Below are 26,623 nucleotides of genomic sequence, written 5' to 3'. Positions count from 1 at the left end.
TAAGTTCTTAGGAGGTGGCACGTTCCTAAAATTTAGAACTTGATTAGTCCTTATGCTCGACCTTGATTTTTCGAAGTCAGTAATTTTGCCACTATCAATCAGATCTTTTATCTCATGCCTCAGTCGCAAGCAATTATCAATTGTATGGCCCTTATCTTGATCGAATTGGCAATAAACACTCTGATCATAGTTCTTTTGTAAAATGGCCAGAGGAGGTCTCGATGCAAGCAAAAAGAAGTCAGAAGGTTTGCAAAGATCATTCGCGAGACGAAATCTTAAAGTCGCGATCGTGAAAACAGAGTCACAGACTCGACTGTCCAACAGACAGAAGATAACTACTGTCCTTTCAAAATTCAATTCAACTCTTCTCCTTCCTATGGTATTGAAACCTGCAAAAACTGCAAACACCCTTTCAAAACCAATCACATCCTTTCTTTTCCAACTTCTCCATTGACCATTCAACCCTATCCTTCCCTGAAATTCTCTATATAAAGGATTATATTTATCTTTACAACACCACATCTGCTAGTGCAATACTCTTCACAAAAACCATCATTTGCTTTCTACAATCATCATCACTCTCATTATCACTATGCCGTTCAAACAGAAGGCCAGGAAAAACAAAGATGGTTCATCTTCTTCTGTTCTAACAAAGAAAGATTTGGCATCAAGGTACAAAGTGCCATTTCCCATCTACACTATAGAAGAGGGAAAACGTTTCACACGCCTCACGAAGTCCAGTTTTACCGGTATGTATCTTCTTGACATTAATTTTTTGGAAAATACTGGTCTATTAGAAAAAATTCAAGAATATTTGAAAATCCTTCATTTTGAAATCTATAGTCAATTAAGAATTCCTAAGAGTGCTAAAATAAGTCTTGAGTTATTGACCACCCTTGAATGGGTTGATGAGACAGAGAATGCCATCAAATTTAGAGTAGATGGAGAGGAGTTAACTTTAGACTATGATAAAATGCATCAGTGGTTAGGATTTCCTACAAAAGGATTTGCTTCCAAACCGAAAGGTTGGAACGCTGCTTCGGTTTGGGAAATGCTAATAGGTCAGTCATCTTTTAATGCTCGAAATGCTGGTAACATATGGTTTAAGGATGAAAGTATTTTATATCTGCATAAATATTTATGTTACGCTTTGTATGGACGAGTGGAAGCCACCAAAGTCTAGATAAAGGATTTGTTTTTGTTGGAAATTGTTTTGCAAGGAAAGAGGGTACATGTTTCAGGAATAATGTTTGATACCCTTTACAACGCATCCCGTCATCAAGGCAAGGTTACGCTGGGGATCGGTAGCGTGGCACCCATTCTAACATATGCTGCCCGCATGCCTATTCCACCCTATCGTGCACAGCCCATCAATATTTTCAGGTATATGGATGGTGCTTTCTTGAAGAAATCCATATTAGTAAATGAAGTGAAAGATGGTAATACCATGGTTTATCGTTGGAAGTCATGGGAAAGAAGAGTGGGCCAAGGTCATAGAGATGAAGGCACTTCTCATGTGAATGAAGAAGAAATAAGACAAAGGAAAGGAAGTCGCCAATGACATACTCCACTCCAGCGGCGAACGCAAAAGAAGAAGTTGCTAGATGGAAGCAAGTCTTAAGTAGATTTGATGCATTACAACAGTCCCAAGAAAATTTGCAAGTAACCGTTTTTGAAATGGGGCAACAATTGCACACCATTCAGAAAGAACACAGGAGTATGGCACGGAAGTGGCTGTCATATTTTTGGAAACAAAACATCGAATTCAATCCATCACCTCCAGATTCTTCAGAGGCTTGAGGTTTTTCTGCACCCATTCGTTTCTCTTTTTATTTTTTGTGTTCTATGTGTTTTTCTGCATGTGCTATGTGTGTGATATACATGTCTTCTCTCCCAATGAGGATATTGTATCTCTCAAGGGTGGGGGAAGTATCTATATCTCTTTGTGTTCTTATGTTTTTATTATCATAATTAAAAAAAAAAAGACAAAAACGGAGAAAATTAAAAAGTTTGACAATTAAAAAAGTCAAATTCTTTGCCTTAGTTCAATGTTTAGTTTCTCCATGTTGATTTGCTTATATTTCACTTTTTGAAATGGAAGTCTTGAATAATATACCCTGATTAAGAGATTTCAATGATTATATGTTTAGTTTGATTATGAACTTAGGTATTAGGATTTAAAACATGACATATGAAGTTTCTTTAGCAAATTTTAAATCTTTAGTTAATTATCTAGACATAATTTTGACTTAAGAAAAGCATGAATCCTAACTTGAATAAGAAGTAAGAAGAAAAGGGAAACTAAAGTCATAATACATGTATGTTTTAAGTCAATAAAGGATGAGGGTATTATGAGAGAAAAAGTAAGATTGAAGGAATAACGGAAATCCGTTCTAATGAGAAGTGGTACGGAGCATAAAATGCAGCCACTTTTTACTTATATTCCCATTTTAGTTTAAAAAAAAAAGTGGTATGAAGCATAAAATGCAACCACAAAAGAGGTAAAAAGTGAGAAGTGGTATGGAGCATAAAATGCAATCAATTTGTGTAATAGAAATAGGTTACCTAAAAATACCTTGAGATGAGAAACATTACATGTGTGCTAAACTTGTCCTAAGTACTTTCTATTTTGCATTCTAAGGAAGGAGAATTGCCTATCTCATGTTTTAAGTTTGGCTAGATTTTTTTAAAACTTTAGATTTAGTTTGCTAGATTGAAATTTTAGATGCCATGTTCACTTATTATACTTGGTTCAAAATCAAATCAATCTCTTATTTTTGGTAAATTACTTAAGAAGTCCAAATCAACGAGGAAAAATAAACATGATCAACATGAGTTTAAAAGAAAAGATAAATGTTTTGCTTAGGGACAAGCAAAAAACTAAGTGTGGGGTAATTGATAGCCTCGCAAAGCGGGCAAATTTGTTAAGTTGTAATCGCATGATAAAATGCATGATTGTGTGTTTGTTTTTATACATTTTACATTTTCTTGTGTTGTTTTTGGTTTAAAGTTGTTTTAGGAATGAATTTAAGCAAAGGATTGGAAAGGCTTGCTTTTATGAAGAAAAAGGATCAAAATTTGACTAAGTATGGAAAAGAGAAGTCCTGCCAAGCAAATTCGCGACAGCGAATGAAGTCGCACTGCATGGGAAGAAATGAAGATTCGCGAGTGCGACCTAAAATGCGTGGGCGTGATCTATATGACAGAAGGTTCAAAAGACATAAAGCAGAATTCGCGAGCGTGACATTCAAATGCGCGAGCTCGAGAAGCACTCCAGAAGAGGCAGAAAGATCATAAACAAAGATCGCGAGCGCGACCCTTAAACTCGCGAGCACGAATCAAGTTTCCAGGAGACGTCAACTGCTACCTTTTCACTAGAAAATTATGTCCTCCCATGAACAGATCGAAAATTTTCCCAACAGGAGTCATCTGAAGCACCTTTTGGCTAACCAATCACCATCAGAACCAACATCATCCTCCTCTTCTATAAATTGCAATCCAAATGAAGAGGAATAAACTTAGAAAAACTCAGAAAAAGAGAGAAGAAGATAGAAGAAAAACTAGCATTAGATTATAGTAGAAAAGAAAAGTAGTACTTAGAAATAAGTTGACGAGAGTCACTTATTATTGTTTGTGCAAAGAACATCAAAGAGTTCCTCGAGGTGTGACGCCCTCTAGAGGCTTGAGTTTGATTACTTATATCCTTCTTTTGTTTCATTAAAGACTTTTTGCATGTTGTTCTTCATTACTTTTCTATGCAAAGCAACAATATTATTTGGTTTCATTCAATAAAAGTTCTTTAAGTTATCTTTTGGTCTTTGTTTAATCAAGTTTACTTAATTATATTCTCAGAAAGAAATAATTTAGTAAAGATCAAAGAGATAGAATTCATTTAGTTGGATTTGCATGTGAATCTTTAACTTGTTTTCTCAAAGTTAAGTCTAATCTTATTGAAATAATCAAAGAATAAGAACTAGATTCAATATTTGAAAAAGTAAGGCATTTGTTGTATGTAGAGATATATATAACAAATAGAGTAATTCTGTACCGAGAGGTTGAATTATACTTTACCATAGGTGATTAAAGAATCATTTATTGCATGTTACAAGTTTTGCTATAGAAAAAGAAAATCTAGTGCATAATCAATTCTTCTAAGTATTCTACTATATCTTTATATATAGAATTAAGTAGTATATTAAATTTAAATTTAAATAGGATTATAGTTTAATCATTTCATACTTTATTACTATAAACATAAGTGTTAAGGATAAGTAGTAGAGTGGACATAACCCGTTCCTCTTGGGATCGATCTTTTTATTACTACATTGCGATCCATATACTTGCGGGTAATCAAGGAGTGCAACATTCAGACATTCTATCAAAAGAAGTAGAAGCTAAAACTAGCGAATCTATTTGAACCGGAGAGTTTTCAATCTCAAAGCGGGAGCCCAACAGTATAGAAGAAACTGAACTAGGTAAATCAGAGGGGGTTGAAGGTTCTTCAACTCTAATCGATTGGCTATCTATCCTTAACCAATTGACTATTTTCAGTGCTTTCTCTCTTTGTGGAGCTATCTTGACTGCACAAAATGAATGTTAGAAAACATGACATGATGCATGTATGCATGAATGCATGCTTATAAAATTGCATATAATAATACGGTCATACACTCACAACATTGTGAAATGCACCTAATGTTATATTCCATCGTGGCTTTATCACGACTATTCAAATCCAAAAACAGAGAAAAGCCTTTTGAGAATTGTTAGGAGCAAAATGTGCCCTATTTCATACCCAAATATTTATAATGACCATATTACTTATTCTTTTATTTTGTATCCCTTTTTTTTTGCCTCAAGTGTGATAATACTTGAGCAAGGTTCTTTATTTATTTGAAATTTTTTCTTTTTTTGCATTTCTAATATTTGGCTAAAAAATAGACTCTTTCATTACTTCTCCAAAAGTGAACTTTTTTACATTGATTATTCTTTTGAGGCCCTAGCTAAATATTTATAATTCTTGAACCTCCAAGCTTAGAGGTTTAATAAGGCTTCACATCTTCTAGAGTGAAGTGGCCAATTTACATAAGGCGGTTGGCGATATTGTGCATAAGCGTGAATCACGCCTCCACGCGTTGGAAGAGAGTCATAACTCCAAGTTGCGCTTACTTTATTTCAAGCAGGAGTTGATGAGCCTCTTCTAATTGGTCTTCCTTCATCAAAGTTGGAATCCAAGGAGCTTCCCTCTTAGGCATTTGAGCCTCGGCCTTACAATCACTATTGGATAGAGCTCTTTTATCTCATTTTGCCTCCAACACCTCTCTTAGGTCTTTTGCCCTTTGGCACTTTGATTGTAGGTGTAACACCCGCCACCCAATCCCGAGAGACTCGACGGCGGATGCCACATTCGGTGCCGGAGACACCGTCTTAACTTAACATAGACACAGAAAAATGGGGCGTTACAGTTGGGATCAAGCCATGATGGAATACACCTTGCATCGCTGCAATAAAACAAGTTAAATGATGCATGAATGAGGCACAACATATTCATAGCAATTATATTCAAACAAGGGGGGAACGGGAGTAAAGAAATGCATGACCTCCACCCTTATATCTCCCACACACGATTCAAGGTACGGTCATTTCTAACCCTAGGACATATAGGTTGGGCCCATAAACCATCATGGGGTTTTGGACCGACGCCTCTCGTATTTATTGTATGAATGCAACAATCAAATCTTATCAAGGTACACCTAGAGGAAGGAACTAGGGTCATTTGCATGTGCTTAGGTCGAGCTTATTAAGTCTTGGGTTCCATAAGCGAGAATTGGTTATTACGTCCCATTTGCTTTGGGCTAAGCATAATGGTGATAACGGATTATGCCAATTCTTTTGATATACCAAACGGTACTTGACTTATAGGTGGTGTATATTAGTGGCGGATTCAAACAGTCGAGTAGAGTGAGAGGACCACAACCCCCAATATCACCTTAGGGTTTAGGGTAGAAAGGAGCTTAAGAAGAGATAAATGCATGAATGAAATTTATAATTACGAAAAGTAAACTCAATTTAAAGTTAATAACAATATTGAAGATTGTGAATAAGTGGATAACTTTCGGAGTCAACTCTCTTATTTGAACCAAAAATCGAAAACTAGAGATTCTGGGTTCGATCCCCAATGGAGTCTCCAGGCTGAGAATGCTTGATTTTTCCCAAAAGATTGGAAAGAATCGAATCGAACATGATTGATTTATTTTATTTAATAAAAATGGATATCTTTTTATTAAACCTGTTTAATCCTCGGAAAAAGATTCTCTTACTTTGGTAAGAGTTTTATTTTGGAGTCACCACCCTTATTAGGGAAAATTCTCAAATCAACGGAATCTTTAGAATCGACTAATCCAGTTTTAAACCAAGGATAGTGTCCGGGTGTTAGGTATGAAATGGGAAGGCGTTAGGCACCCATTTCGCCCGACTAAGCCGACCTCCTAGTTGTCCATTAATTCACAATAATTTAATAATGCAATTAAATAAAAATTGAGATGTAAACCCTTTATGCACTTTTTTGGAAAACATATCAAGTATACATTCAATCTCATCCAAATAACATAAAATATATCAATCAAAGAAGGGGTGGTGAAGAGAAAAGAGTTACAAACCACCCTAACATTACAATCTACCCTTAAACCTCCGAATTTCCTAAACCCAAATAATAATTACATTAAGCAATCATAGGAATCCTATTAAGGACCCTTTACATTTAGCAATAAGAAGCTTAAATCAAAAATAAATTCAAACTACAAGTAACAAACATAAAGAATAACAAGTATACATTAATTACAAATCACAACACAAGCAATCATCCAACAATCATGATTATGATGATTGCAAAAAATATAAGATTGGCAAATAAAGGGTTAGCACAATTATAATGAACATTAAACTAGATGACAACAATTTAAAGGACATAAATAATAAAGTACGGGAATAATAAAATGCTAGTAAAGTAAAGGAAAATAATTAAATGATAGAATTTAAATGTTTTAAAATGATTTAAGCTCATGATATTGATGTTCATCCTAAAAAAGATGAACAAATCCACCAATCATTACTCTCAATCATGTTTTATTTGTTTATTTGATCCATATATTACCGAATACACATCACGAATCTTTTAAGGTTGGAGCTTAGCCACCGGAACACCCAATCAGGACGTTTATAAGGTAAGAATAAGGGTTTTTGGGCACCTATGGCGTGAGTACAGCGAAGTGGCGCACACCACTACTGTTGGCCCAACTCCACAGAAATGCAGAAATCCCTATTTGGTTGATCCTAGGTTTCCCTCACAATCAAACCTAAAAATGGTGTTTTAAATGTCGAAAAAGCAAAGAAAAGAATGAAGAAAGTGTTTAAAGGTTCTCAAAAACTACCTTTTGTGATTTCTTTGATGATTTGCTCAAAAATGGATGAAGTAGAACCCAACACTTGATCTTTGATCCAAAAATCTGAGATTCAAGATTAGAGTTTGTGTTTTTAGGATTCTAGATTGTCTACAAGGGATTTTTGGTTGATTAACAATGAATTTTCAACACAAATACAATGTTAACACAAGTTGCATTTAGATTTCTTTGGTTGAGTTTTTAAAATGCAAGAGCTTCCCTTTGTTTTCGAAAAATAATCCCCTTTACACACCCTCAATGCTTATTTATAGGCAAATGAGGGTGGGTGGCCCATTTTAGGGCTGATATGGCAAAAAAGTCATTGTCCGGCCCCACAATGGGACTGGCCGGACTTTTATAGAATTAGACTGGGTAGCATGCAAAATGAAGCAGTGCACCGGGCGAGCCCGAGATGCTTCCCTAGCCTAGATTCGTCGCGAAACGCCCAATAATCTGAAAAGGTAAAAGTGTATGGGTCCCGTTTATGTATGGCACAACTCAAGAGGGGGTGAATTGGATTTTCTAAATTTGACTTTCAAAAACAAAATCAGAATTTTATTGCAGTGGAATTAGAAAGTATTTGTGAGAGTTAGTTATCAAGTTTAGAACTTCCTCACAAAGTTTATTGCAAGTATAGAAAAACTCCATGAAGAACAGTTATTGCATTTAGAACTGCTTCACAAAGTTTAAGCAAATTTAGAAAGACTCTGTTAAGAATAGTTATTGCATTTAGAACTGCTTCACAAAACTTTTTACAAGTTTAGAAAGATTATGTGAAGAATATTTATTGCGTTTAGGATTGCTTCACAAAGCTTAAGCAAAATTAGAAAACTGATTATTACTCATATTGTGATTTATACTAAATATAGAAGGATATATTAGAACTTGGTGTAATCACAATAAAAAAAATTCAGAGTTCTAATTTTCCACAAAGATAAAGCTTATTCACGTTTAGAAACAGAAACTCATTAACAACTTTGCATTTCTAAAAAGATTAACAGTTGTGTAAACAAAATATAATCAAGTAGAACTTCAGAAATTAAAAGAAGATAGACACAAAGATTTATGGTGGTTCGGTAATAACTTGCCTACATCCACTACTCAAGACTCATCTTGAGTCCTCCACTATGTTATCCCTTTTCAAGGGTAAGAGACAAACCAACTTTTCAAGGAAATAGATTAACACCTAGATCTAACCTTTGTCCCATTAGATTTATAAAGGTTCTAGTCAACCTCATCTCTTTCTATTTTTGTAGAGAACAGCAACTTACATCAAGACATTAGAATCTCACACAAGGAGAAGGTCGCTTGATAACCTATTACACCATAGGATTTCACCTACAATAGTTTTTCATTTAAAAACCTCTAGTCTAAAATAGATTACAAGAATCTATATAGACAGAGAGAAACGCAATTGTAAGCACTGGAAGAACGGAAAACAGATTTTGAAAATAGAAATAAAGTTCAGAACTGTTCTTCAGAAAATCTTGTTACCAGTTTTCTTTTCTCTTGAAAAACATTTCTTGAAGCAAACAGATGAAAACAAATAAGGGGGTATGAAGAGAGAGCTTTGAAAGATCTGAAACTTTTTAATCAATGGACTCTTACTCTTGCAAAAAAATAAAATTCTCAAAAGAAGAAGCAACATTTTTATAAGAGGAATAAAAATCCTGTTTATAAAAGACATTGATTTTTAGCTTTTAAATGAGTATCTTTGACATTCTGAAAATAGATATGCACGAAAATTTTATATACTCATTTATTTGTTGCCAAAGATAATTAAGCCAAAATCTTTTTCATTCAGGTAAGTGGAATTAAAAGAGTAAGATTTGACTTTTCTTTTTAAGGCAATTTTCGAAAATGATTTTGAGAGAGAAAAATATTTTTATGCTTATGAAAGAGTATTCCCTCTATCCTACGATATATCCTAAGATACTAACCACTAAAAAAAAACTTCAATAATCTTCATGGTCTTCAAAGAATTTTGGATTTGTAGGAATTTACCTTCTTTAACAATTTCTATATTAAAAATCTGCATAAAATAATTTTAGCACATATAAGAATATTAAATTTATTTATTTTGCATAATCATCAAAATCTCAAGATAAAATTGACCATTGAGTCAACAATCTCTGCCTTTTTGATGATAACAAAACTAATAAATTTATCAAACATAAAATCATGTGCTCTCCCTAAGTTTATGCATGTCAACAAAATACAAGTTCTAAACATAACAGATTTATCATGAAGTAAGATTAGAACTTATATAAAATTCTCCCTAAATAAATATAATAACTGTGGGGATTAGAACAGAATACAGATTTAGAAACTGATATTTACAATTAAAACTGAGTTCTAAGGTCTAACAATCAGACAATAGATATTAGAATCAAAACTGAGTTCTAAGGTCTAACAATCAGAGCATATATATTAGAATTAAAACTTAGTGCTAAGGTCGAACAATCAGAGCATACAAAACATACTCTGTTCACATAGAAACGAAACATTAGAATAAAAATATCACAGATTAGAACATGATAAGTAAAGAAATTAAACATGATAAGTAAAGAAATTAAGTACTTAAATAAATATACTGTTGTGTTCTACTCCAAGTACTCAAGCATCAAGTGTACTGTGTTCTCTCCCTTTTGTCATCATAAAAGAGGGTTAGCAAATCAGAGCAAAATAAAAATAGAAACAAAAAATAAATAGAACTAGAAAATTTTAAACAGAATGCAAAAAAACAAAATGCAAATAGAAAATAGAGCAAATAATAAAAAAATTATTCACAAAACAAAATAAAAACACATAATTAGAACAAGTTGGGAAGGAGTCATTCGGGTTCTGATTCAGTTCTTCTCCTTTTAGAACTTTTGAGGTTCCGAGCAGGTGAGGTCTCAGTTGGATTCTCATATCTTTTAGAAAAGGATGCAAAGGAGGTTTTCTTCCATAAACTATATCCCTCCTAGCAGTATGCTTAACTCTTTTAGGCTTCTCAGAAATAGGAATATAGGGCGTAGCCTTAACTTTGAGAGTAGCAAGTCTTCTATCATTGACATTCTTCACTTTTTCCATAGACCCAATGAGAGACTGAGTGTGTGCTACCATAACCTTACCATGCTTGATGGCCTCATCAAGTTCCCTATTGTGCTCTTTAATGAGATCTTTTTCCAAGTTGTTCAACATTGCCTCTCTACTCTTATGTGCTGAAATGTATTCTGGAGTCTTCTTGGTTTCGGTTTCAAGCTCCTTTTCCTCTTCATCACTTATTTCTCATTTCTCAGTTTAAGCATCACTAGCATCTTCAACTACTACTTCTTCATCCTTTCTAATTGTCTTAGGTTCACTGCTTCCAAGATCCACAAAATTCTTTTTATCTTGAGGCGCTTTAGTTTCAATCTCAGCTTCCTTTCCTTTCTCTTTTTCTTGTTCTTTTTTTGGTTCTATTTCTGATTCAGCCTCTTTCCCTTTTTCTTTTTCTATTTCTTCCCCTTTCTCTTTTTCTGCTTCTTCTAATTTCCCTTTTTCTTTTTCTAATCTCCTCTTTTTCTTCTTACTCTCAGCCTCCTCTTTTTCTACACTTAATTTCTTCTTACTCTCAACTCTTTCTTTTTCTAAAGCATCTTCTTTTTCTTTCTCTTCCTCATCTTCTTCATCTTTCAATTTTAAGGAGTTACTATCTAATTTTGAAACATTGTGACACTCCTTGTTTTCTAAATTTACTCCTAGAAACTCAAAAATAGGAGTCAACAACTTACCATAGGGCAGCTTTTTGGGATTGCTCTGCATCTTATCACAAATAGCATGACTTAAATTAAAAGGTTTCTTTTCAACTATGTGCCACATCATGCACAATTCAACCTGATTAACATAAGTGAGAGAGCCGCTGTTAGGATAGATGTAGTGCATAACTAATTTGTACAACCACTTCATATTTTCATTAAGATTAGAGCATTCAATCACACTCTGTTTTTCTGCAGACCCCTTTTTAGTAATTTTTCTTATAAACTCATTCTTTTGTACTCATCAACCCTAATGGTTTCCTTAATTTTAGTTACCCTAGACCCACTGTTTGGAATTTTGTAAATGTCGCTCAGGTCCATGTAGGATAACACTCTAGTTTCCCCATCAATTTTCACAGAGAAGACTTCTGGACTAGTGGCATTAAGAGAGCCATAGAATTCTTTCACCACACTCTCATAGCAAGGCTAATTCACAGATAAGAACTCCATCCACCCTTGAAATTCAAACAACTCTCTAAAATTGAACTCTGGTTTCCCAAAGAACTTCTAATTAATCACATAAGAGTGCATAAGAGGATTTGGGGAAAGGACAGATTTACCTTTACCACGAGAAGCCGAAATCTTTTCTTTTGCTTTTTCTTTTCCTTTTGATTTCTCTGGTTCGCTTTTTGATTTTTTCTTTCCTGAACTCGATTCCATTACTGATTTCTTTAGTCCCGTCTCTTGCTTTTTGTACTTCTTATTTAACTTCTTGAGAAGTTGTAATTCTTTATCAGTCATAGAATCAGAGAAGGAAGTGGAATTGGATTTAGTCATGTTTCGGATTTTGGAACAGATAGGAATTAGCGTTTCGTTGTGAGAGAGAGATAGAGAAGATCAAATAGTGTTTTCGTAGAAGAAAGAGAAAGTAATTAAGAGATTTTTAATTGAACTAGTTTGTTGCTTTTTAATTAAAAATGTTAATGGGCTTGATTTTCCAATTATTCATCTCCAAATTTAGTCCTAGTATAATTCTCCACCAATTTCTTCTCAATTGCAAAAAAATAATCAATAGTATAATTATGTTGAAAAAGCAAATCTCTAACTTACCTCTACTATGAAATCAAGCTCCTACTCCCTTGCTCTCCTCTAAAATGGAGCAAAAAAAATACAGTCAAAAGAAAAAAAATAATGGAAAAAAGAAAGAAAAACGAAAAAGAAAAAAAAAAGAACAAAGAAAACTCACCTACCTCACTGAGTAAAGAAGAAAGCAAACGCAGGAAAGAAGAGAAAAACAAAAAAAGAAAGAAATAAGAAAATAAAAAATCAAGCAAAGAAAATACAAACGAAAAAAATTAATAGAAAGAAGAAAAAAATGAAAAAGAAAGAAAAAGAAGAAACGAAATTCACCTATCTCGCTGAGCAAAGAAGAAAGCAAACACAGGAAAGAAAAGAATAATGAAAAAGGAAGAAATAAGAAAATAAGAAAAATTTTAAAAAAGAAAAAAAAGAAAACATGGCAAAATTGAAATAGTTGGTTGACATACAATCAATCAACCAGCTGTTAAATGAGCCAGCCACGCATCACACACACCAGAAAAACAAAGGCAAAAACACACAAAAACCACACCACCCACAACCTCTAACCCGCACCTCTCAGTCATAATCAGGCACGCTAACCAACCCATCCACAAACCACTTTTGACAAAAGTGCTCCAACACAACTACATAAATTTGCCTGGTTTGAGGAGCACAAAAGTGAACAGTGGTGTGAACAATACTCACCCCCATCCTCTTTTAGTTTTTTATAATTACTAGTCTTTTTTATGACGTATGTTGCACATTGACAAAGCTCGTTATAATTTTTTTATACTCTTTTAATTTTTTATCTATATAAATTAAAGCATAAGTTTTATTTAGATTAAAATAAATACAATTGGTTAATTTGTATTAGACTTTGTCGTATAAATTACTTGTAATGTTATTTCTTATGTACTTGATTCTATTTTTATACAATGAAGCGGTCTCAAAATAAAGTTCAACTCAATCCTTATATATAATCCTTCAGTCCCCAATTTATAAATACAGATTCTTAAAACCCTGATAGTTGCTCAAAAAGAAAATCAAGTTATCACTCAATGCCCAACCCTTGCCCTCAATCCCAAATCAATATCTATATACAGCTATAATGAAAAATAATAATAATAAATTTTTTTTACTGGTAGGTAAAAGAAAAGAAATGAGAAGATGATCTGAATTAATAATGGTAATCATTTTGGTTACAATGATAGTGTTACTTACTTAGTGCATTAGAGAAAGGAATATATGAACATACTGTAGACGCTCAATTTTTTCCCAAAAAGGATTCAGTGATGATAACCTTTTTGTAATAAAATGCATTTGAGATATCCGATGAATTTAATTCTCGGACTGATGATCCAAGCTTAAGAAATGCAACCCATCGGGCTATTTTCACGTTTTCAAGGTTCGCATCGAAACAGGACCCAGAAACGCATCTCAGGTATGCCCGTGGCCCTTCCTGGTGTACTATCTCATTTTGCATGCCTCCCAAGCTGATTTCATGAAAACAGGACCTAACCCATTTTTGGGGCCCACTAGTGATACTTGCCACCTAAGCTCTAAAAATGGGCAACATTCCCCATTTGCCTATAAATAGAGGCATGGAAAATGGGTTGGGGGGAGAAAATTTTGATTGCCTTAACAAAACTCTTGCAATTTTACTTCTCAAAACTCACTTAACCTAAATTTATAACAAGTTTTATAAATTAGGGTTAAGGGAGAATAGTTTTCTTCAAAGAATCTTAGTGAGTTTACAATCAATCTTTCTCAAAACATCAAACAAAACTCGAATTATTGGTTAAAGAACAAGGTTCTTGGGGTGTTTCATATCATTTTTTAGCTAATCTCAAGTTTTTCCTCAAAACAAGATAAACTGAGAGTCTAAATCCTTACTCTTCATCTTTTCCTTTTTAGTTTGGTGTTAAATCACCATTCTTAAGTTTGGTTGTGAGGGAAACTTGTGATCAACCAAGAAAGAGGCTTTTTGGGTACTAGTGGTGTAAGCCACACACTGTGGCATGCGCCACTTCTTCTTAGATCCCTCTAAGAGCTTATTTTTTAGTATTCTAATCAGGGCAAGATTTGTGCGCCATGACGTGTGGCGCACGGACCTTGATTTCAAAAGCTAAATAACATAAAATCAATAATCATGCTCTGATTCCAAGATCAAATCGAGTTAATCCTTAGTCATCCTTACTTAAAAAGCGCATAAAATTCATTTTTGATCCAGATGAGCATATAAAGAATGGAAATGGATAATGAAAGTGTAACATCCTCTTGAGTTGAGTCGGGTTGAACCAAACCTGGTTGGGGTAGAATGGATGATAAGTGGACTTATTTGCATGGAAAGTTTAGGACTTGTTTGCCTCCAAACATATAGCTTGGGTAGTAAGTTGTAGCTTTTGTATACTTGAGGTACCAATTAGAGAGTTTACACAGCCAAATCACTTTTTCTAGAGTCTACCCGTTCCTATCATTTTCACTTTCCTATTTTCACGTTTTTCATTTTCTTCTTACGTTTCCCTTCCATTTCCTTGCACTTTTCATGCAAGTTACGCAGTAAGTCCACTCCAAGTAAGTAGAATTCCTTGAAGTTATATGTTATCCACTCTTTAATTGAGTTATATTGGAGATGAGTTATGAGAATTCTTGTGTATAGGAGAAGAAAGTTCAAAGGTAGCAGAAAAGAGAAGTTAAAACAGAGCCCCAGCTTTGTGGCAAGACAGGTTTGATATCTCTTGTTATTTCCCATGTTCTTTGCATGAAAAATTGTGTGGAGTGTTGCTCATGAGATGATATGTTGCTTGTTGTTGGGTGGAAGTACTGGAAATGATGTGAAAACAGGGGATGAATATATGAAGCGGAAACAGAGTTTGCTGGAAATGTTACCAGCAACTTCATCTTGATTTTGAACCCATATAAGGATGGAATTAGGAATTGTCATAGAAGAGTTATTTGTTCCTTTCTGTGTTAGCTTTACATGGGCTTTTGAATCATTCAATTTGAAGTTGTATATTGAGAGTTATGGCCAAAAGAACACAGACTGCACAATCTGGAAACACGTCCCGCGCCCGCGCGGTCTGGAAAGCAAGTCGCGCTCGCGACTTTCACATGCGCGGTCGCGACTTTGGCCAAAAGCTCTCTGACTCTCAAATGGCACAATTCGCGCTCGCGACTTTCACATGCGCGGTCGCGACTTTGGCCAGAAGCTCTCTGACTCTCAGTGTGCGCATCTCGCGCTCGCGAATCACACAAGCGCGCTCGCGACTTCATCTCGCGCTCGCAACTTGTGCTGCGCGGTCGCGATTTGAGCCAGAAAACCCTCTGACTCTCAAATGCATTTCTCGCGCTCGCGAGGTTTGAAGACGCGCTCGCGACTTCTCTCTGGGAAGCATCTCGCGCTCGCGACTTGGAATGTCGCGCTCGCGACTGATGCTTTGACACTCTTTTGCCTTTCATTTGCTATGTAATTACATTCCTTTGCTCAACATGCATACATCCAATCATTTTACAACAAAAATACAACATAAGAACATGGATTAAAACAACATACAAGCATTCATATGATGTGAAATTAAATCAACATGATGAACTATGAAGTTATACAACCATTTATGTGTTATGGTGTTATATTATTGGCATGTACATAAGAAGCTCCATTGAGGTTAGGTAGAAACCAGGTAGATAAGGCTATGTCGCGACATAGAATAGCAGATCTGCGCCCCATACAGTTTGGAACTCCGGCTACAGGCCGTTGAGTGGATATGATTAAACCGTGCGGTGCGAATCCGGTTAGGGGCACCAAAACGGACAATATTGGCATAGGCGAATCCGGTTAGGGGCCTATAGCATACAGTTTTACCCAGTTTCATACAGTTTATCTTATCACTTCGGTTTCACTATAACCTTATGGAGCCATCCAGATATCTTGACATAACATTTCATGAATTATACAGGATTATAAACAGTACAAAAGATAATCAAGATATCATGAAAGTATCATAATGTGTGAGCTTATATGTGCCATATATGTTTCCATGGTTCTTTCTATATATGTATGTGTTTAATTGTTTCTTTATTTGTTGAGATATCCACTGAGCATTATTTGCTCAGCGAGTTACCTGTTTAACTCGCAGGTTTTGAGACTGGTCCATAGAGAGTCCGCGTACAACTGCTACAGTTCATCTGTAGAAGACTCGGTCTTCAGGGTAGAAACTCATTTTGTTTTTCTTTTTATGGCATGTACAGGGCACACAGTTGGGCCCATTTCATTTTGTAAACTTGTATCATGTTTTGTAAATATAAATTACATTATTTTTGGAAACAGTACCAGCATGTTATTATATTCAATATACAGTATGTTTTCAGCATGTCAGACCATACAGTCAACCAGTTTGTAGCATCTCGACTCGGTTCATTCGGGTTTACGGGTGGACCGGGAAGGGGTGTTACAGAAAGTGAATAACAATGAACAACAAATTCTTGAACTCAAATCCCATTTTAAACTAAATAACAATGCTTAATTACTTTGCTCTTTATTTTCTAAGTTCTTTAAATTCCAGCACTTTAAATTTCAGTCCTTTATTTTTATGCACTTTACTTTAATGTTCTTTAGTTTTTTATTAATCTAACCCTCTAACCTTAGCTTAGAACATCATAAACATTAAACATTCATCATTTTGTCATTTTGAATGATTGCGGTTGTTATTTTACTCTTGTGATTGAATATATTCTATGGTTTGTGTTAGATGACTGCCTCCTTATTTGCTTTCTATTTTAGTGTTTTATTATTGCAAGATGTAAGGGGATCTTAATGGATCTCAATTAATGCTCTTATGTAATAATTAGATTGGGTTTGAAAATTTTGGAGGGATGAGGGTAGGTTGTAATGATTAGGATGGTTTGTAACTCTTTTCTTCTCCCTCCTTCTTTTGTGGATGCTTTATATTTCATGCTTACCATGTTTGAGATAATATGCTTGGATAACATGTTTTACAAAAATGCATGAAAAGGTTTTTTCATTTCAATTAGAGTTAATCGCATTATTAATTAAATTGTGAATCTTTAGACAACGAGGAGGCCAATTTAACCAGGCGGGTATGAGTGCCTAACACCTTTCTATTATCGTACCTAACTCTCAGACCTTATCTTTGGTTTAAAATCGAATTTGTTGATTCTAAAAAATCGACTAATTTGAGAATTTTCCCTAATAAGGATGATGACTCCAAAATAAAACTCTTACCAAAATAAGAGAACTATTTTTCGAGGATAACGAATGCGTTAATAAGGAAAATCAATTTCTAAATAAAATAAACCAAGCCCGTTCAATTTTATTCTTTCCAAATCTAACTTTTGGGAAAAATTACACATCCTCTCATACACAAATTCTTGAAATCCAAAAAATGACCTAATACAAAAATATATAGTTTTAATTTTTTTAAATTTTACAAACACTATTTTCTTTCAAGTCAAACATATTTAGGATATAAAAGAAAAAATATTAAGAAAATTAAAAACGCTTAATCAGGAGGCCATTTATTTATTACAAGAGAGATAAAAATCTCTTACTAAATTAAAGTGATAGTGGTTACAAATTAATTCAATAACGAAAAAGAAATAAAAACAACAAATTTTTATTAAGAATAAAACTCTTTTAAGAACTCAACGTATAATAAAAATAAATTATATTAAACGAATTACCAATTTGAATTTCAAAAATAACTTTGGAAATGCTATAACTTAATTAAATTTGATTTTGATGGACAAACAAAAATCAAGTCCATAATGAAAACTACAAAGCAAATCATGTAAGGATCCAATATTAATCACTTAATGAATTTATTCAAGTATTTTATTTCTCTATTGTTCTAAGTTGCAAATTTAAAAGAAATAAATAAGTTAATTAAATAATAAAAAAAAGATTACATAAAAGAAACGTTATATCCTCTCCAAATAAACCTATAATTTTTTCTACAACCATAAAAAAAGAAGAGCTATACTTTTTTCTTTTTTATTACAAAAACTTGTTTTTTTAAAAAATAAAATTTAGAAATTATATCCAATCAAATAATAAAATATAATTTTTTTTCATCTTAACCACAGGAATCTCGAGTCTACTAGGTTAGAACTAAATTTTGCTTGCACTAGGTCACACTAAGAAGGGATAAAGTGCTCCCGGCGAGTATTTGCTCTATTCATAGAGGATTGAATTCTTGACCTCGCCTAAGGTAGAAGAGTGTTGAACCATTCATCCAAACACTCATTGGTATAAAATGTAATTTTCGAATTGGCTACGACTAAGGCTATTTTAGGATATTCTAAATTCTATTGAAGGTGATATTGAAAATTTCATTATTTCCACATTTATATATAGTATAGATAGATAGTAATTTACAATATGACTGTATAAAATATCATAGTGAACTTGTAAACATAATTGTAATTGGATCTTAGTTAAATGTCCTCTTATTTTTTTTATTAGTATCATCATATATATAAGTATAATTATACCTAAATGTCTAGTGTATACAGATTAATAATTACAATAACCATAATTAATTATAACCTACTAGGCATATTATTTAATAAAAAAGTATTAAACTTAATACTTTACCTTGTATTGTTATTATTATTTTTTTAGTGGATAGTATTGCTGTTATTATTATTATAATTACTATATTATTGAAATATAATTATAGCTTTTAATTAATAATAATAATAATAATAACAATTGTTTTACCTAGACTTGGCCACGGTTCCGGAACCGGCGGTTTCGGTTCCAGAAAAGCTGGAACCGGAACCGAACCGAAATGGTTCGGTTCCGGTTCCAGTTCCGAACCGTCCGGTTCTGGTTCCGGTTCTGATCTGATTACAAAACCGACGGTTCCGATTACAAAACCGACGGTTCCGATTGATTTTCCGGCGAATCACATAATTTTAAATTTTAAATTTTGAATACCGGTTTTAAAAAAAAAATTATGTGAACATAAAAAATTAAAAAATACAGTTAAAAAATTTTAAAATATGAAGACCGGTTAAAAAAAAAATTATTTGAACATAAAAAATTAAAAAATACACCTAAAAAATTTTAAATTTTGAAGATCGGTTTAAAAAAAAAATTATTTGAACATAAAAAATTAAAAAATACACCTAAAAAATTAAAAAATACTTCAATTAAATTTATTTTTTTAAAGACTTGAATTGTTGAGTGTTGAACATAATGATTTTTTTAAAAAAAATTTTGAACTGAATTTTTTTTTTTAAGTTTGAACATAATTTTAAAAAAAAAATGGGCTTGAACTTAATTTTTTTTTTTTTTTGTTTAAAAAAAAAATTAAGTTGCCTACGTATCCTCTTGGGGTTTAGAGGAATCAAAACCCACGTAGTTCTTACTTACCTTATATCAATTTCACCCCTTTTACCTTAATCGCTATTTGCACCACCGGTTGATGTTCCCGTTGAGGACCCATCATATAAATCAAATAAATTTTCATTTTCTTTTGAATTTTCTTGGGCTCTTAGTTCGGCTTTGGTCCAATCATCCACGCACGCTTGTGCTTCTAATGAATCGGGTGTCATACGAGATCGTGTTTCATCAAGTATGTTACCTCCTTGACTAAAAGCTTGTTCAACCACAACAGTGGAGACCGGAGCTGCTAAAATTTGTTTTGCAAGTAAAGAAAGAATTGGAAAAGTATTTGCATGACGACTCCACCAATCTAAAATTGGAAAATTTGCATCTGCATAATTATCACCAAACTCAAAAGAAGTTGTTAGATAATTGTCAAATTCAGAAATAGAACTGGATTCCCTTGTTCTTTTTTGTCTTTGCAATAAAACTTGTTGAGCAACATCAATACCACTTACCCTTTGTGTTGAAAATTGTGAAATATTAGATTGAGAAGAAGTAGAAATAGAAGTAGATGAACTAGAAACTTGAACAAATTCATTATATAATTGCATAATATTTTGTTTAACTTCATGCACTAGTACATTTATATTAACATTATCTTCTACATCAAGATTTAATACGTCATAATAAATAGTCAAATAATCACATAAAACATCCATTCTACATCTAGGATCAAATACAATAGTAACAAGATAAAGTGGTGGTATATTTTTAAAATAAGATAACCATTTTTTTTCATTGAAAAAATACAATCTTTTAATAAATCATCATTTTGAAATTCTTGGAGTGCAGTAACAATATTAATACACATAGGTAAAAATAAATTAGATGTGGGATAATAAACCCCACTAAATTTATAGGTAACATCATTAAAAATTTTTAAAATATCTAAAATTTTTACACAAATCTCCCAATTTTGTGGATATAAATTAATATCCTCAATATTATTAGTAACAAAAAAAACATAATAATTCTTTATAAGAAAAAGACTCGTTTAGTAATTCATATGTTGAATTCCAACGAGTTGGGACATCCTTTGAAAAACGTTTTGGTCTTTTATTATTTTCTTTACAAAATTTAGCCCAACTTTTCATCACTTGGGGATGTGTCCATAAATATGAAATAGCTTTTTTAATTGGAGAAATAAAAGAATCAAGAATTTTCAAACCATCTTGTACACATAAATTTAAAACATGGCATGCACATCTTATATGAAAAAATTTACCACCAATATTTGGTTCACAAATTTTTTTAAGTTCAATAATTGATCTAGTATTTGCAGAAGTATTGTCAAATGAAATTGAAAATTTTTTTTTCAACCTATATTCATCTAAAATTGAAACAATTACTCTATAAATATTATTTGCAGTATGTTTATCATCAAAAACACGAAAATCAATAATTATTTTTTGAATTTTCCAATCATCATCAATCCAATGACATGTAATACCCATATAAGAATGCATTTGCCAATGATCACTCCAAACATCACAACAAATTGAAACATGAATTTTCAATTGAGAAAATAAAAGCTCTAACTCTTTTTTTCCTTTGTTATATAAAGAAATAATAGTTCGTTTTACAGTATTTCTTGGTACTCTTTTAGCACAAGGATTTAAAGCTTTTTGACAATAATTATTAAAACCTATTTTTTCACCAAAACTAAAAGATAAATGTTCTATAGAAATCATTTTTGCTAATTCTTCTTTTTGTATTTTTTCAGAATATTTAAATAAAGAAAGGTTAGAAGCGTACCCGGAAATTTGTTGTTGAGACGATCAACGCCTATTTTTGTTGGATGTTTTGCCTCCAAATGCTTCCAAAATGATCCATAGCCGCCCGCTTATTTAAATTTATAAGATTTTTCACAATAATTGCAAATTACATCGTACATTTTCTCACCTTTAAATTTTTTTGTGAAATGAATGGAGAATATATCGGAACTTTGTCTTGCTCTTGTAACAATTTTTGCTCGTTGCTCTTGCTCTTGCTCTTCATCTTCTTGAAATTGCTCATTAAATTCGGATTCTTGAGTTGGAATATCCAAATTTTCATTTGGAAAACCTTCAAAATTAAATTGGTCGGGAATCATATCATAGATGTCGTTTGTAGGGATAGATGATTCTCCAATTTTTCCCTTGCCCTTACCCGAATTTGAATTTTCTCCACTTGCCATTATATGATAATAAAATATAATTTGGAAAATTGAATAAAAAAAATTAGAGAGAATAATTACTTAATAAGAGAGATTGTAGAGTAGAGAAGAATAAATGAATAATATAGAGTAGAGTGTAGTATATTGTAGAGAGAGTAAGTAGAGAGTGTAGTATATTGTAGAGAGAGTAAGTAGAGAGAGTTGAGATTTTTTTTAATGAATTTGTAAATAAAATGAGGTAATTATAATAAATCCAAAAATTCATTTTTCCAAAAATACCCTTAAAACTAGCCGTTATATAGCCGTTTATGGCTGTTGGGAGGGGTAATTAAGACATTTCACAACAAATTAAAAAAAAAACTGCACAAATCTGACAGTTACAACGGCTACAACCGCCGGTTCGAACCGGCGGTTCGAACCAGACGGAGAACCGGCGGTTCCAGTCCGGTTCCGACCGGTTCACTGGAACCGCCGGTTCTGGTTCCTCATTTGCTGGAACCGGAACCGAACCGAATTTTTTCGGTTCTGGTTTCGGTTCGTCCCGGTTCCAGTTACGGTTCCAGGCCGGTTCGAACCGACGGTTCCGGTTTCCGGAACCGTAATATGGCCATGACTAGTTTTACCATCAACATCGTAATTTTGATGTGGGAGGTTTAAATGCATCCACAAACAGAACCACGTCGTTTTAACTTAGGGTTGTACAAACAAAACAAAAAGAAACTATCAACTCAACATCTGACATTCTCAAAAACGCCGCTCCTTCTCTCCTTCTACTTCACAGTCATATTGTTCTATACTTTCCCGTCGCTTCCTTGCGTGGCCATCGCCTCCGCAGCTTCAACCTTGGTACCGGCTAGGTTAACCCATCTTCATTTTTGATTTTTTTTTTTATTTCGTTCTCCATTTATTTATTTTCGTTCTCCTTCGTCCATTTTCTTTTTTTTTTTTATATATATATAAATACATATAAACACACAAAGAGGCGGAATTGTTGAATATATTATTGAATTAATCTGTGGTTTCAGCAGAGAAATATATGTTTATTGTTTTATTTTTTTAATTTGTGGATTTTGTGCTAGTTTTATTTGTTATTTTCCATCTAAAATGATTTACTTTTTAGATGAAATTCTTATATTATATCCTAGATGAAAGAGGAGCTTTATTGTTGAATTTATCTTCACTTTCTTTCTCCCCAGATTGTAAATCTAAATCTTGGAATGTGATTAGGCATTTTGAACTTGCTTATTCTCAGTATTAAACTAGAAGTAATTAAATCTAAGGAACATGTGTTATTTTACAATTTGTGTTATCTTGATGATATTTTTTTTCTTTGTTATTGTCTCTGAACTCGGCTTTAGGCTTTAGCTAGTTAATTTGATTGTGTTGATTGTTAATCAAATTATTATAATATCAAAGTTTTTATTTATTTTGCAGATTCTTGCAATTGTGGATTCAAATGTTTTCTTGTCTGGAAGAAGATGATGATGATTGTTAGTCCTTGTATGTAGGAGGTTTAAATGAACCCACAAATAAACTACGTCGTTTTAGCTTAGGGTTGCATTTTAACAATACAAGCAAAGATCTCTCAAATCTCTCAACTCAAAGTCTGCGTTTCTCCTCTCCCACCCGCTACCTGCGCCGCTCTTGTTCTCTCCTTCTACAGCCACAGTCTTTCTTTATACCTCCCGTCGCTTTCGTTCTTGACCGTCGCCTCCGCAGCAGTCGTGCTCTTCAAGCGTACAAGAGCCAGGTTCGTTCTTGATTATTTTTATTTTGTCCTCAGTTTTTTTTTTTTTTTTTTTTTTTTTGCTTTGCTTCACTTCGTCCTTTTTCCTTTTTTTTTTTTTATATTTAAATACATATAAACAGACAAAGAGGAGGAATTGTTGAATTAATTTGTGGGTTCAGCCGAGAAATATATGTTTGTTGTTTTATTTGTTCGTTTGTGGATTTTGTGCATGTTTTATTTGTTGAAAACATATATATTAAAAGGCAAAAGGATGGTGAATATAACCCAATTCGTTGCTATATGAGTGAAATCTGACATCTTTGGTTTGTTAATTCAAAGTTTGATTTGTTAATAATGATTATTGTGTATAGATACTGAGAATGAGATTATTTGCATATAATTCTCATATACTGAGAATGGTTTGTTAATAAAGTTTGGTTTTTTGCTGCTAAAGTTATATATATATATATATATATATATATGGGATTAGTATTATGTGATTTTATATAGGGCTGAAATTTTTTCTGACTTGGATAGTGGAGTTCTTGTTCTTATTTATTTTTCAGATTCTTGTTCTTGCACAGAGTCGAATGTATGTTTATTGTGCGGAAGAAGATGATGTTGGTTGTTAATCTTTGCAATCTTGGTTCTTGAAAAAGTAGAGTTCAAGAATTATGTTTATGTAAAATTTCTTGTGTTTTTATTGTAAAATTTCTCATTCTATGATAATTTGTTATAGTTTAGGATTATTATATTATATTTTAATTGATTTTTAGTTTGCTATTGCTATTATTCTAATTGAATTTTAATAGATGTTTGATTGTTTAATTGAGATATTGGTTTGAATTAATTATTTAGGTTGAAGTTCGATTCTTTTGTTCTATTTTAACATTACTATGTACCGTTGTTTTAGATTATTACATGTACGTTGTTTTATTATTTTGAAGTTGAATTTTAATGCATTTTTTATATTTTTTTATTGCACTTGGGGTTCGGATTCGGGTTCCATGTGGGCTTGGGTTTTCTGGATTGAATAAACTTGTGATTAAACGGGTTCGGGTAGTATGTGGGTAATTCTAAACGGATTTGGGATGGGTCTGGATATTATTAGTTTATTTCTTAACGGATTTGGAGTTGGAAGTTTATTTTTGGCGGGTTCCTGCCCTGCTGCCAAACCTAGTCCTGCTTTTCAACGGTAGTACCAGTGCCAGGTTCCTCCATTTCCAATCTTTTTTTTTTTTTTTTAAAATTTCGTTTTCCATTTATTTTTTTGTTCTCCTTCGTCGCTTCTTCTTTTTTTTCTTTTTTATATAAATACATATACATAGACAAAGAGGAGGAATTACTGAATATATGTTTATTGTTTTTATTTGTGGGTTTTGTGCATGTTTAAGCCAATTAATTTCTTGAAAATATATATATTAAAAGGCAACAGGATGGTTCATATGAGCCAATTCATGGCTATAGGATTGAAATCTGACATGTTCAGTTTGTTAATGCAAAGTGTGATAATAATGATAAATATTGTGTAGGGAAGCTGAGATGGTCAAAGAAATCTTCTGGTTCTTGCTTTTAAGTTTTGACCTGTTTATTCTCTGTATTGAACTAGACTTGATTAAATCTAAGGAACATACAATCTTGATGATTGTTTTTTTTTTTTTTTCTTTTTTATTGTCTCTTAACTTGGCTGTAGCTAGTTTAATTTGCTAGTGTAAACTGTTGTTTTTATTTCTTATTTTTTTAAATTAGGAAAAATTGTGCTATATAATAATTTATTTGCCTTTTCTGTTAGTCATACTTTTCATGTATAATAATTCCACTATTTATTCTTTATTTTGTCTAAACTGAATTACTTTAGACAATGAGAATGAGATTATTTCTTTTTGATTTAAATTGTTGTTGGTTTTCCTTTTCTATTTGATAATGTTATATATTTTAAATATATTGTATCTAAACTTAGATTTTATTTTTTAGGATATAGTGTCAACATTTGAGAGTATAGATTGCAAAGATTAAAGATAGTAGCAAAAATGATACCAATATGTTGACACCTTCTTATTCTATGATAATTTATTATAGTTTATTATGTTTTAATTGATTTTTAGTTTGTTATTGTTGTTATTGTTATTGAATTTTAATAGATTTTTTGATTGTCAAATTATTTAATTGAGTTATTAGTTTGATTGTATGCATTATTTATTTAGGTTGAATTTTAATTCTTTTGTTCTTTTTTAATATTACTAGTGCTGTTGTTTTAGAATATTACAGGTTGAATTTTAATGCATTTTTTGTTCCATTATAGGGTTCGGATTCAGGTTATAAGCGAGTTCGGGTTTCACGGATTGAATGAATTTTTGATTAAACGGGTATTTAAATTGTTTCGGGTAGTATGCGGGTAACTCTAAACGGATTTGGGACGGATTCGGGTATTGTTGGTTTATTCCTTAACGGATTTGGGACGGGGTCGGGTACTTAAATTAACAAGCGGTTCGGGTAGTTTATTTCTAGCAGGTACCCGTCTTGCTGCCATCTCTAGAGCTAGTACTCATTCATACAGAGACGCAAGCAAAGAATCCAAAAATGGATTTTGCCGAGCAGGAAGTTGATTTATTTGGGGAAGACTACGACGACGATCGAGGAGAAGACAGAGAGAACAATGGGACCCATCGATCATCCCCCTCTTCCTCTTCTTCATCATCGTCTTCCAGTTCATCGTCCTCTTCGGCGGCTTCTTCTTCATCCAAGAGCAGTGATGATGGTGGAGAAAGCAGCACCGGTGGTAGTGGAAGCGGTAGCAGCGGAGGGGAAGAAGAGGAAGAGAATGGTGAAGAACCTGAAAATAATAAGTACTCTAATAATAGCAATTATAGGGATTATAATGATGAACAAGAAGATAGAGATCTTTTTGGGTCTGATAACGAAGATTATGTTAAAACCCTGGCCACTAGTCCTTATCCTATTCCTGGTAAGTTTATCTTATTCTGAATGCAAGTACCCTTTAGTTTGCTTTTCTTTAGATTGCATTGTTTGGTTACTACTGGTTCATAATTTTTATTTTCGCTTTTTCTTCTTCGTTTTGTTACTTTA

The 26,623-nt window shown here is 32.9% G+C and overlaps 1 protein-coding gene across 3 annotated transcripts; it reads left to right on the top strand.

The window, feature by feature from the left end:
• The first annotated feature begins 22,508 nt into the window (after positions 1-22,508).
• Positions 22,509-26,536, top strand: LOC119370673 (uncharacterized). Of its 3 annotated transcripts, none has more exons than XM_089724079.1 (3): positions 22,509-22,653; positions 23,242-23,557; positions 25,839-26,536. In XM_089724079.1, exon 3 carries the CDS (start codon positions 26,117-26,119, stop codon positions 26,519-26,521), a length of 405 nt encoding a protein of 134 aa, XP_089580205.1. In that variant the 5' UTR covers positions 22,509-22,653; positions 23,242-23,557; positions 25,839-26,116; the 3' UTR covers positions 26,522-26,536. The 3 variants fall into 3 exon arrangements, with proteins under 3 accessions (XP_089580205.1, XP_089580206.1, XP_089580204.1); XM_089724080.1 differs by having other exon boundaries at positions 22,509-22,664; positions 26,048-26,536; XM_089724078.1 differs by having other exon boundaries at positions 22,509-22,664.
• The last annotated feature ends 87 nt before the right edge of the window (positions 26,537-26,623 follow it).

This window comes from Jatropha curcas, chromosome 7, assembly GCF_041381405.1.
Source record: "Jatropha curcas cultivar XTBG-Jc1 chromosome 7, XTBG_Jcur_1.0, whole genome shotgun sequence".
Lineage (NCBI taxonomy): Eukaryota > Viridiplantae > Streptophyta > Magnoliopsida > Malpighiales > Euphorbiaceae > Jatropha > Jatropha curcas.
This window is presented reverse-complemented; position numbering and strand designations above follow the sequence as displayed.